A 13,831-nucleotide genomic window follows, 5' to 3' on the forward strand; every position below is an offset into this window, starting at 1 on the left:
GGGGATACGGACAGTTAGTTTACTCCATGTCAGGTGAAGAGCAGCTTTATGAAACTGTTACCAGGGGATACGGACAGTTAGTTTACTCCATGTCAGGTGAAGAACAGCTTTATGAAACTGTTACCAGGGGATACGGACAGTTAGTTTACTCCATGTCAGGTGAAGAACAGCTTTATGAAACTGTTACCAGGGGATACGGACAGTTAGTTTACTCCATGTCAGGTGTAGAGCAGCTTTATGAAACTGTTACCAGGGGATACGGACAGTTAGTTTACTCCATGTCAGGTGTAGAACAGCTTTATGAAACTGTTACCAGGGGATACGGACAGTTAGTTTACTCCATGTCAGGTGTAGAACAGCTTTATGAAACTGTTACCAGGGGATACGGACAGTTAGTTTACTCCATGTCAGGTGAAGAACAGCTTTATGAAACTGTTACCAGGGGATACGGACAGTTAGTTTACTCCATGTCAGGTGTAGAACAGCTTTATGAAACTGTTACCAGGGGATACGGACAGTTAGTTTACTCCATGTCAGGTGAAGAACAGCTTTATGAAACTGTTACCAGGGGATACGGACAGTTAGTTTACTCCATGTCAGGTGTAGAACAGCTTTATGAAACTGTTACCAGGGGATACGGACAGTTAGTTTACTCCATGTCAGGTGTAGAACAGCTTTATGAAACTGTTACCAGGGGATACGGACAGTTAGTTTACTCCATGTCAGGTGAAGAACAGCTTTATGAAACTGTTACCAGGGGATACGGACAGTTAGTTTACTCCATGTCAGGTGTAGAACAGCTTTATGAAACTGTTACCAGGGGATACGGACAGTTAGTTTACTCCGTGTCAGGTGTAGAACAGCTTTATGAAACTGTTACCAGGGGATACGGACAGTTAGTTTACTCCATGTCAGGTGTAGAACAGCTTTATGAAACTGTTACTAGGGGATACGGACAGTTAGTTTACTCCATGTCAGGTGAAGAGCAGCTTTATGAAACTGTTACCAGGGGATACGGACAGTTAGTTTACTCCATGTCAGGTGAAGAACAGCTTTATGAAACTGTTACCAGGGGATACGGACAGTTAGTTTACTCCATGTCAGGTGTAGAGCAGCTTTATGAAACTGTTACCAGGGGATACAGACAGTTAGTTTACTCCATGTCAGGTGTAGAACAGCTTTATGAAACTGTTACCAGGGGATACGGACAGTTAGTTTACTCCATGTCAGGTGTAGAACAGCTTTATGAAACTGTTACCAGGGGATACGGACAGTTAGTTTACTCCATGTCAGGTGAAGAGCAGCTTTATGAAACTGTTACCAGGGGATACGGACAGTTAGTTTACTCCATGTCAGGTGTAGAACAGCTTTATGAAACTGTTACCAGGGGATACAGACAGTTAGTTTACTCCATGTCAGGTGTAGAACAGCTTTATGAAACTGTTACCAGGGGATACGGACAGTTAGTTTACTCCATGTCAGGTGTAGAACAGCTTTATGAAACTGTTACCAGGGGATACGGACAGTTAGTTTACTCCATGTCAGGTGTAGAACAGCTTTATGAAACTGTTACCAGGGGATACGGACAGTTAGTTTACTCCATGTCAGGTGTAGAACAGCTTTATGAAACTGTTACCAGGGGATACGGACAGTTAGTTTACTCCATGTCAGGTGTAGAACAGCTTTATGAAACTGTTACCAGGGGATACGGACAGTTAGTTTACTCCATGTCAGGTGTAGAACAGCTTTATGAAACTGTTACCAGGGGATACGGACAGTTAGTTTACTCCATGTCAGGTGTAGAACAGCTTTATGAAACTGTTACCAGGGGATACGGACAGTTAGTTTACTCCATGTCAGGTGTAGAACAGCTTTATGAAACTGTTACCAGGGGATACGGACAGTTAGTTTACTCCATGTCAGGTGTAGAACAGCTTTATGAAACTGTTACCAGGGGATACGGACAGTTAGTTTACTCCATGTCAGGTGAAGAACAGCTTTATGAAACTGTTACCAGGGGATACGGACAGTTAGTTTACTCCATGTCAGGTGTAGAGCAGCTTTATGAAACTGTTACCAGGGGATACGGACAGTTAGTTTACTCCATGTCAGGTGTAGAACAGCTTTATGAAACTGTTACCAGGGGATACGGACAGTTAGTTTACTCCATGTCAGGTGTAGAACAGCTTTATGAAACTGTTACCAGGGGATACGGACAGTTAGTTTACTCCATGTCAGGTGAAGAACAGCTTTATGAAACTGTTACCAGGGGATACGGACAGTTAGTTTACTCCATGTCAGGTGTAGAACAGCTTTATGAAACTGTTACCAGGGGATACGGACAGTTAGTTTACTCCATGTCAGGTGAAGAACAGCTTTATGAAACTGTTACCAGGGGATACGGACAGTTAGTTTACTCCATGTCAGGTGTAGAACAGCTTTATGAAACTGTTACCAGGGGATACGGACAGTTAGTTTACTCCATGTCAGGTGTAGAGCAGCTTTATGAAACTGTTACCAGGGGATACAGACAGTTAGTTTACTCCATGTCAGGTGTAGAACAGCTTTATGAAACTGTTACCAGGGGATACGGACAGTTAGTTTACTCCATGTCAGGTGTAGAACAGCTTTATGAAACTGTTACCAGGGGATACGGACAGTTAGTTTACCCCATGTCAGGTGTAGAACAGCTTTATGAAACTGTTACCAGGGGATACGGACAGTTAGTTTACTCCATGTCAGGTGAAGAGCAGCTTTATGAAACTGTTACCAGGGGATACGGACAGTTAGTTTACTCCATGTCAGGTGTAGAACAGCTTTATGAAACTGTTACCAGGGGATACAGACAGTTAGTTTACTCCATGTCAGGTGTAGAACAGCTTTATGAAACTGTTACCAGGGGATACGGACAGTTAGTTTACTCCATGTCAGGTGTAGAACAGCTTTATGAAACTGTTACCAGGGGATACGGACAGTTAGTTTACTCCATGTCAGGTGTAGAACAGCTTTATGAAACTGTTACCAGGGGATACGGACAGTTAGTTTACTCCATGTCAGGTGTAGAACAGCTTTATGAAACTGTTACCAGGGGATACGGACAGTTAGTTTACTCCATGTCAGGTGTAGAACAGCTTTATGAAACTGTTACCAGGGGATACGGACAGTTAGTTTACTCCATGTCAGGTGAAGAACAGCTTTATGAAACTGTTACCAGGGGATACGGACAGTTAGTTTACTCCATGTCAGGTGAAGAGCAGCTTTATGAAACTGTTACCAGGGGATACGGACAGTTAGTTTACTCCATGTCAGGTGAAGAACAGCTTTATGAAACTGTTACCAGGGGATACGGACAGTTAGTTTACTCCATGTCAGGTGAAGAACAGCTTTATGAAACTGTTACCAGGGGATACGGACAGTTAGTTTACTCCATGTCAGGTGTAGAGCAGCTTTATGAAACTGTTACCAGGGGATACGGACAGTTAGTTTACTCCATGTCAGGTGTAGAACAGCTTTATGAAACTGTTACCAGGGGATACGGACAGTTAGTTTACTCCATGTCAGGTGTAGAACAGCTTTATGAAACTGTTACCAGGGGATACGGACAGTTAGTTTACTCCATGTCAGGTGTAGAACAGCTTTATGAAACTGTTACCAGGGGATACGGACAGTTAGTTTACTCCATGTCAGGTGTAGAACAGTTTTATGAAACTGTTACCAGGGGATACGGACAGTTAGTTTACTCCATGTCAGGTGTAGAACAGCTTTATGAAACTGTTACCAGGGGATACGGACAGTTAGTTTACTCCATGTCAGGTGTAGAACAGCTTTATGAAACTGTTACCAGGGGATACGGACAGTTAGTTTACTCCATGTCAGGTGTAGAACAGCTTTATGAAACTGTTACCAGGGGATACGGACAGTTAGTTTACTCCATGTCAGGTGTAGAGCAGCTTTATGAAACTGTTACCAGGGGATACGGACAGTTTACTCCATGTCAGGTGAAGAACAGCTTTATGAAACTGTTACCAGGGGATACGGACAGTTAGTTTACTCCATGTCAGGTGTAGAGCAGCTTTATGAAACTGTTACCAGGGGATACGGACAGTTAGTTTACTCCATGTCAGGTGTAGAGCAGCTTTATGAAACTGTTACCAGGGGATACGGACAGTTAGTTTACTCCATGTCAGGTGTAGAGCAGCTTTATGAAACTGTTACCAGGGGATACGGACAGTTTACTCCATGTCAGGTGAAGAACAGCTTTATGAAACTGTTACCAGGGGATACGGACAGTTAGTTTACTCCATGTCAGGTGTAGAACAGCTTTATGAAACTGTTACCAGGGGATACGGACAGTTAGTTTACTCCATGTCAGGTGTAGAACAGCTTTATGAAACTGTTACCAGGGGATACGGACAGTTAGTTTACTCCATGTCAGGTGAAGAACAGCTTTATGAAACTGTTACCAGGGGATACGGACAGTTAGTTTACTCCATGTCAGGTGAAGAACAGCTTTATGAAACTGTTACCAGGGGATACGGACAGTTAGTTTACTCCATGGCAGGTTGACTTTCAGTTAGGCTACTATATTTTCCTGACAGAAATAGTTTGACCTAGGCCAGTATATTTTCCTGACAGAAATAGTTTTACCTCGGCCAATATGTTTTCCTGACAGAAATAGCAGAGCCTCCAATTTTCTAAGAGTCTGGAGTTACATTCAAAGCCTACTGTGCAAGCCTAAAAAATAATAGGTTGGCATTGGTGAAGGGGTTTCTTCCATTTTGTACCGTCTGTGTGTTTACCTCCTCATGAACATGCTCGGGCCTACACAGTGCTCAAGCCTAGGCCTTGCCTACTGTTTCACCCCCAATAACAGCTGTGTATCTCAGGCAGCTGATCACCATGGAGCCCCCAGGAGGACTCCCGGTGCCCGTTGATGTTCTGGGAGAGAATGAAGCGCTGCAGCAGTTCTTTGACGGTAAGACATTCTATAGTTGTGTCCCAAAACAGCACCCTATTCCCTAGTGTGTGTGTGTGTGTGTGTGTGAGAGGGTTGTGCGAGTCAGAGGAAGCTGGTGGGAGGAGGTACTTTAGGAGGACGGGCTCATTGTAAAGGCTGGAATGGAATAAATGGAACGGTATCAAACACATAGAAACCACATGTTTGACTCCGTTGCACTAATTCCATTCCAGCCATTACAATGAGCCCATCCTCCTAAACCTCCTCCCACCAGCCTCCTCTGGTGTGTGAGTGGGTGAGTGAGTGTGTATGGAATTATGAGTGTGTGTTTTTCAACACATAATCCTTAGGGGAAGTAGTGTTGTTCCTGAGGTGTCTTAGCTGATCCCAGAACATTAATGTCAAAGGCCTTTTCACAGAAATATGAAGTGGCTAAAGCTCTCAGGGTTTGGACAGAATTATCAATATGAGAGTGAGAGAGGGACGGGGAGGAGAGAGAGGGGTGGGGGAGGAGAGAGGAGAGAGAGGGGGGGGGAGGAGAGAGAGGGGGGTGAGAGAGAGGGTGGAGGGAGAAGAAGAGAGAGAGAGGGTGGGGTGGAGGAGAGAGGGGGGGGGGGAGAGGGAGAGGGTGGGGTGGAGGAGAGGGAGGGCGAGAGAGGGTGGAGGGGGGTGGGAGAGGGAGAGAGGGTGGGGTGGGGTGGAGGAGAGAGAGAGGGTGGGGAGAGGGTGGGGAAGAGAGAGGGTGGGGAGGGGAGGGGGAGAGGGTGGGGGAGAGGGAGAGAAAGAGAGGGGGTGGGGGAGAGAGGCTCTGATTCGATGTCTCTAACCTTTCAGAACAGTCAAATGGTCACCCGTCAGGGGTAACGATCACCCGTCAGGGGTAATGATCACCCGTCAGGGGTAACGGTCACCCGTCAGGGGTAACGGTCACCCGTCAGGGGTAACGGTCACCCGTCAGGGGTAACGATCACCCGTCAGGGGTAACGATCACCCGTCAGGGGTAACGGTCACCCGTCAGGGGTAACGGTCACCCGTCAGGGGTAACGGTCACCCGTCAGGGGTAACGGTCACCCGTCAGGTGTAAAGATCACCCATTAGGTTAAAAATATATTCAAACAGTGATTCATCTTCCCAAAGTTACTACAGTTAGATGAGTTAATAGGTCATGCTCTGAGTTACTACAGTTAGATGAGTTAATAGGTCATGTTGTGAGGTACTACAGTTAGATGAGTTAATAGGTCATGTTGTGAGGTACTACAGTTAGATGAGTTAATAGGTCATGCTCTGAGTTACTACAGTTAGATGAGTTAATAGGTCATGTTGTGAGGTACTACAGTTAGATGAGTTAATAGGTCATGTTGTGAGTTACTACAGTTAGATGAGTTAATAGGTCATGTTGTGAGTTACTACAGTTAGATGAGTTAATAGGTCATGTTGTGAGGTACTACAGTCAGATGAGTTAATAGGTCATGTTCTGAGTTACTACAGTTAGATGAGTTAATAGATCATGTTGTGAGTTAATACAGTTAGATGAGTTAATAGGTCATGTTGTGAGGTACTACAGTCAGATGAGTTAATAGGTCATGTTGTGAGTTACTACAGTTAGATGAGTTAATAGGTAATGTTGTGAGGTACTACAGTTAGATGAGTTAATAGGTCATGTTGTGAGGCGGTTTCAATTGAGAAATAGATAGTCGTTTGGCTAGATCGGTCCACTGTCAAGTTTTTTATTAGTCGTATACCACGCATATCCCGTACATGCATCGTCCAATGAAATGCTTACTTGTAGGTTCCTTCTAGAACAATGCAACAACAAGAATAAATACTATAAAATAAGAATTTGAAAATAAATGTCTCAGTAGAATATATATATTTTTTGTTGCTTATTAAGTATAATAAAGGAAGGCACAATTTGTAGATCAATATTTCCAGGTGTATTGGAGAAGGGGGGATGGGGGGGGGCAGTGTATAAACTGAGCAGTGCAGTAACAGTCAGGTAGCAGCAGTTGTGATGTGTGTGTAGTCGTGGACGGAGCAATTCCCATACTTGGCCGTGATGCAATCAGTCAGGATGCTCTCGATGGTGCAGTGGTTGTATTTGGAGAGGACCCGGGTTAGCATTAGGAAGTAGAGACGCTGTTGTGCCCTCTTGACAAGAGTGGTGGTGTTGTTTGTCCATGGTAAGTACTCTGTGGATGCCGAGGAACTTGAAACTTGTGACTCTCTCTACCGCAGTCCCGCTGATGTGGATTGGGGCATGTTCCCTCCTCTGCTTCCTGAAGTCAACAACGAACTCATTTTTGGTTGTTGTTGCTGACATTGATATAGAGGTTGTTGTCCTGACACCACAATTCCAGTTCACTTACCTCCTCCCTATAGACTGACTCGTTGTTCTTGGTAGGTTATCAGGCCTACAACTGTGGTGTCGTCATGGAGACTAGATGATGGAGTTGGTGTGGTGCAAAGCTAAACAGTCGTGGATGGTGGATGAACAGGAAGTACAGCAGAGGACTGAGGACACACCCCTGGGCGGGGGGGGGGGGGGCCCTGTGTTGAGTCAGTGTGGAGAAGGTATTGTTGCCAATCCTCACAGCCCGTGGTCTGCCCGTCAGGAAATCCAGAATCCAGTTGCAGAGATTGGTGTCCTGACCCAGGGCTTTGAGTTTGGTAACAAACTTGGAGGGAACAATAGTGTTGAATGCTGAACTGTAGTCAATGAACAGCATTCTCACATAGGTGTTCCTCTTTCCAGATGTAAGTGGGTCCAGTGGGCCTGACATGCTGGCCTTGATGTGGGCCATGACCAGCCTCTCCGGGCACTTCATGAGGACTGAGGTGAGCGCGACGGGGCGATAGACATTTGGGCATGCCACTTTATTTTTCTTGGGCACTGGGACGATGGTGGTCTCCTTAAAGCAGGTGGGGACTACAGCCTGGGACAGGTTGAAGATGTCAGTGAAGACTAGCTGGTCAGCACACACTCTGAAGACGGGGAGTATTCACTCTTTTTTTGAGAGTTTTCCTCACATCAGCCTCAGAGAGTGAAAGCACCTGGTTGTCTAGAGCAGCGAGAGACTTCCTGGTTGTCTGGAGGAGCGAGAGACTTCCTGGTTGTCTGGAGGAGCGAGAGACTTCCTGGTTGTCTGGAGGAGCGAGTGACTTCCCTGGTTGTCTGGAGGGGCGAGAGACTTCCCTGGTTGTCTGGAGGAGCGAGAGACTTCCCTGGTTGTCTGGAGGAGCGAGAGACTTCCCTGGTTGTCTGGAGGAGCGAGAGACTTCCCTGGTTGTCTGGAGGAGCGAGAGACTTCCCTGGTTGTCTGGAGGAGCGAGAGACTTCCCTGGTTGTCTGGAGGAGCGAGAGACTTCCCTGGTTGTCTGGAGGAGCGAGAGACTTCCCTGGTTGTCTGGAGGAGCGAGAGACTTCCCTGGTTGTCTGGAGTAGCGAGAGACTTCCCTGGTTGTCTGGAGTAGCGAGAGACTTCCCTGGTTGTCTGGAGTAGCGAGAGACTTCCCTGGTTGTCTGGAGGAGCGAGAGACTTCCCTGGTTGTCTGGAGGAGCGAGAGACTTCCCTGGTTGTCTGGAGGAGCGAGAGACTTCCCTGGTTGTCTGGAGGAGCGAGAGACTTCCCTGGTTGTCTGGAGGAGCGAGAGACTTCCCGGATTGTCTGGCTATTGACTGCCTCGAAGTAAGAACAATCAATCAATCAATCAAATTTATTTTATATAGCCCTTCGTACATCAGCTGATATCTCAAAGTGCTGTACAGAAACCCAGCCTAAAACCCCAAACAGCAAGCAATGCAGGTGAAGAAGCACGGTGGCTAGGAAAAACTCCCTAGAAAGGCCAAAACCTAGGAAGAAACCTAGAGAGGAACCAGGCTATGTGGGGTGGCCAGTCCTCTTCTGGCTGTGCCGGGTGGAGATTATAACAAAACATGGTCAAGATGTTCAAATGTTCATAAATGACCAGCATGGTCGAATAATAATAAGGCAGAATAGTTGAAACTGGAGCAGCAGCACAGTCAGGTGGACTGGGGACAGCAAGGAGTCATCATGTCAGGTATTCCTGGGGCATGGTCCTAGGGCTCAGGTCCTCCGAGAGAGAGAAAGAAAGAGAGAATTAGAGAGAGCATATGTGGGATGGCCAGTCCTCTTCTGGCTGTGCCGGGTGGAGATTATAACAGAACATGGCCAAGATGTTCAAATGTTCATAAATGATCAGCATGGTTGAATAATAATAAGGCAGAACAGTTGAAACTGGAGCAGCAGCACAGCCAGGTGGACTGGGGACAGCAAGGAGTCATCATGTCAGGTAGTCCTGGGGCATGGTCCTAGGGCTCAGGTCCTCCGAGAGAGAGAAGGAGAGAATTAGAGAACGCACACTTAGATTCACACAGGACACCGAATAGGACAGGAGAAGTACTCCAGATATAACAAACTGACCCTAGCCCCCCGGCACATAAACTACTGCAGCATAAATACTGGAGGCTGAGACAGGAGGGGTCAGGAGACACTGTGGCCCACTCCGAGGACACCCCCGGACAGGGCCAAACAGGAAGGATATAACCCCACCCACTTTGCCAAAGCACAGCCCCCACACCACTAGAGGGATATCTTCAACCACCAACATACCATCCTGAGACAAGGCTGAGTATAGCCCACAAAGACCTCCGCCACGGCACAACTTAAGGGGGGGGGGGGGGTTAAACTGAGCTGGGAGCTTCGGTGGGCACCACACAGCTGGATTTGCCTTTTGTAGTCTGTGACAGTCTGTGGTCCTTGCCACATGCGTTGTGAGTCTGAGTTGTGGAACATCAATTCAAGTTTGAGGCTGTGTTGTGTTTTTGCGTCCCTAATGGATTTGCAGAGCTCGTACCTGCTAGCCGTGCAGCGCCCCACAGAGTCATCGGGATCCGTTCTGCTGACATTGAATGCAGCAGTACAGGCTCTCTGCATTGTACGGATATCTCCGTTCATCCAGGGTTTTTGGTTAGGGGTATGTCCGGATTGTTATTGTGGGTACAACATCATCAACACATTTCCTAATGAAGCCGGTGACTGACCATGTATACTGAAAACAAATATAAATGTGAAGTGTTGGTCACATGTTTCAAGAGCTGAAATAAAAGATGCCGGTTCTGTGTTGATAGTTCTACGAAAGCTTGGTCCTCTTCCCTACTCACACATTCCATATCTGGAGTTAAAGTTCAAAGGAGCCAGTTATTTCACATTTTGTAAGCTAAACAATGGACAGCATACGAGGACAGATAAGATGCTTATGACAATTGAAATACGGTCATAGAGTCAGCAGACCAGAGACACTTCCCAGCCCCGTATCTACACAGGTGCAGCAGAGCTCTGACGTCATGGGCAGCTCAAGGCCACCTGTCCCACAATCAGAGTCACACAGTAATTAGATCAAGGCCAGACACATCACTCTCAGGGACAAGCTAGTAGGACATTCTTTAAAGAACTTAGAAAACTTGTAAAAATGTTTTTTAAGTTCAGGTCTTTGTTTGTTGCGTGAGTGTTTGTGACTGTAAAATGTCTCCTTGCATTTAACTTGGGTACATGCTAAGTATTTATTTGGTATGCTAGGTATGTATTTGGTATGCTAGGTATGTATTTGGTATGCTAGGTATGTATTTGGTATGTATTTGGTATTTGGTATGTATTTGGTATGCTAGGTATGTATTTGGTATGCTAGGTATGTATTTGGTATGCTAGGTATGTACTTGGTATGCTAGGTATGTATTTGGTATGCTTGGTATGTATTTGGTATGCTAGGTATGTATTTGGTATGCTAGGTATGTATTTGGTATGCTTGGTATGTATTTGGTATGATAGGTATGTACTTGGTATGTACTTGGTATGTATTTGGTATGCTAGGTATGTATTTGGTATGCTTGGTATGCATTTGGTATGCTAGGTATGTATTTGGTATGCTTGGTATGTATTTGGTATGCTTGGTATGTATTTAGTATGCTATTTGGTATGCTAGGTGTGCATTTGGTATGCTTGGTATGCATTTGGTATGCTAGGTATGTATTTGGTATGCTAGGTACAGTGCCTTGCGAAAGTATTCGGCCCCCTTGAACTTTGCGACCTTTTGCCACATTTCAGGCTTCAAATATAAAGATATAAAACTGTATTTTTTTGTGAAGAATCAACAACAAGTGGGACACAATCATGAAGTGGAACGACATTTATTGGATATTTCAAACTTTTTTAACAAATCAAAAACTGAAAAATTGGGCGTGCAAAATTATTCAGCCCCTTTACTTTCAGTGCAGCAAACTCTCTCCAGAAGTTCAGTGAGGATCTCTGAATGATCCAATGTTGACCTAAATGACTAATGATAAATACAATCCCCCTGTGTGTAATCAAGTCTCCGTATAAATGCACCTGCACTGTGATAGTCTCAGAGGTCCGTTAAAAGCACAGAGAGCATCATGAAGAACAAGGAACACACCAGGCAGGTTCGAGATACTGTTGTGAAGAAGTTTAAAGCCGGATTTGGATACAAAAAGATTTCCCAAGCTTTAAACATCCCAAGGAGCACTGTGCAAGCGATACTATTGAAATGGAAGGAGTATCAGACCACTGCAAATCTACCAAGACCTGGCCGTCCCTCTAAACTTTCAGCTCATACAAGGAGAAGACTGATCAGAGATGCAGCCAAGAGGCCCATGATCACTCTGGATGAACTGCAGAGATCTACAGCTGAGGTGGGAGACTCTGTCCATAGGACAACAATCAGTCGTATATTGCACAAATCTGGCCTTTATGGAAGAGTGGCAAGAAGAAAGCCATTTCTTAAAGATATCCATAAAAAGTGTTGTTTAAAGTTTGCCACAAGCCACCTGGGAGACACACCAAACATGTGGAAGAAGGTGCTCTGGTCAGATGAAACCAAAATTGAACTTTTTGGCAACAATGCAAAACGTTATGTTTGGCGTAAAAACAACACAGCTGAACACACCATCCCCACTGTCAAACATGGTGGTGGCAGCATCATGGTTTGGGCCTGCTTTTCTTCAGCAGGGACAGGGAAGATGGTTAAAATTGATGGGGAGATGGATGGAGCCAAATACAGGACCATTCTGGAAGAAAACCTAATGGAGTCTGCAAAAGACCTGAGACTGGGACGGAGATTTGTCTTCCAACAAGACAATGATCCAAAACATAAAGCAAAATCTACAATGGAATGGTTCAAAAATAAACATATCCAGGTGTTAGAATGTCCAAGTCAAAGTCCAGACCTGAATCCAATCGAGAATCTGTGGAAAGAACTAAAAACTGCTTTTCACAAATGCTCTCCATCCAACCTCACTGAGCTCGAGCTGTTTTGCAAGGAGGAATGGGAAAAAATGTCAGTCTCTCGATGTGCAAAACTGATAGAGACATACCCCAAGCGACTTACAGCTGTAATCGCAGCAAAAGGTGGCGCTACAAAGTATTAACTTAAGGGGGCTGAATAATTTTGCAGGCCCAATTTTTCAGTTTTTGATTTGTTAAAAAAGTTTGAAAAATCCAATACATGTCGTTCCACTTCATGATTGTGTCCCACTTGTTGTTGATTCTTCACAAAAAAATACAATTTTATATCTTTATGTTTGAAGCCTGAAATGTGGCAAAAGGTCGCAAAGTTCAAGGGGGCCGAATACTTTCGCAAGGCACTGTATATGGGACCAGATACTAAGCTTCTGCCTACATGTAATATGTAGGGGAGTGTAGATACACAGCAGGACTGGGACATCAACCACAGCACACACTGAGCAGTCATTTCTTCTAGCGACCTGCCTCTTTTCTGGCAGATAATAGGGATTTACTACTATCTCCTACAGTACAGGGAGCTTCAATGAGAGCTGTGTCCTGGCTGATAACAGTGATTACTACTGTCTCCTACAGTACAGGGAGCCTCTATGAGAGCTGTGTCCTGGCTGATAACAGTGATTACTACTGTCTCCTACAGTATAGGGAGCCTCTGAGAGCTGTGTCCTGGCTGATAACAGTGATTACTACTGTCTCCTACAGTACAGGGAGCCTCTGAGAGCTGTGTCCTGGCTGATAACCGTGATTACTACTGTCTCCTACAGTATAGGGAGCCTCTGAGAGCTGTGTCCTGGCTGATAACAGTGATCTCCTACAGTACAGGGAGCCTCTATGAGAGCTGTGTCCTGGCTGATAGCAGTGATTACTACTGTCTCCTACAGTACAGGGAGCCTCTATGAGAGCTGTGTCCTGGCTGATAGCCGTGATTACTACTGTCTCCTACTGGACAGGGAGCTTCTATGAGAGCTGTATCCTGGCTGATAGCCGTGATTACTACTGTCTCCTACAGTATAGGGAGCCTCTGAGAGCTGTGTCCTGGCTGATAACAGTGGTTACTACTGTCTCCTACAGTACAGGGAGCCTCTATGAGAGCTGTGTCCTGGCTGATAGCAGTGATTACTACTGTCTCCTACAGTACAGGGAGCCTCTATGAGAGCTGTGTCCTGGCTGATAGCCGTGATTACTACTGTCTCCTACAGGACAGGGAGCCTCTATGAGAGCTGTGTCCTGGCTGATAACATTGATTACTACTGTCTCCTACAGTACAGGGAGCCTCTGAGAGCTGTGTCCTGGCTGATAACAGTGGTCACTACTGTCTCCTACAGTACAGGGAGCCATGTATAGGGCAGGCTATAGCAAGCCTGTAGGTGATGGACCACACTCTGATACGCTGTAATGGTTACATACTGATATTAATGATGGGTTAGTTTCACCTGGTGACCTATAACCTTGGCAGATTCATGCTTTGTAGGGGAGAGAGAGAGAGCAAGATCTTGAGTGAGAGAGAGGGAGCAAGATTTAGAGAGAAAGATTTAGAGAG

The 13,831-nt window shown here is 45.5% G+C and overlaps 1 protein-coding gene across 3 annotated transcripts in view; it reads left to right on the top strand.

Annotated features, from left to right (window-relative positions):
- The window catches only part of LOC110516332 (myelin regulatory factor-like protein), a 52,838-nt gene that overhangs the window by 8,663 nt on the left and 30,344 nt on the right, over positions 1–13,831 (top strand). For 2 of the 3 annotated variants that reach the window (XM_036945000.1, XM_036945002.1), the window contains exon 2: positions 4,887–4,975. In XM_036945000.1, the coding sequence (XP_036800895.1) occupies positions 4,900–4,975 (76 nt within the window). In that variant the 5' untranslated portion in view covers positions 4,887–4,899. The remainder of the gene's footprint in view (positions 1–4,886; positions 4,976–13,831) is intronic. The other variant, XM_036945001.1, reaches the window with a different exon arrangement.

The sequence above is a fragment of the Oncorhynchus mykiss genome, chromosome 15 (genome assembly GCF_013265735.2).
Source record: "Oncorhynchus mykiss isolate Arlee chromosome 15, USDA_OmykA_1.1, whole genome shotgun sequence".
NCBI classification, from domain to species: domain Eukaryota; kingdom Metazoa; phylum Chordata; class Actinopteri; order Salmoniformes; family Salmonidae; genus Oncorhynchus; species Oncorhynchus mykiss.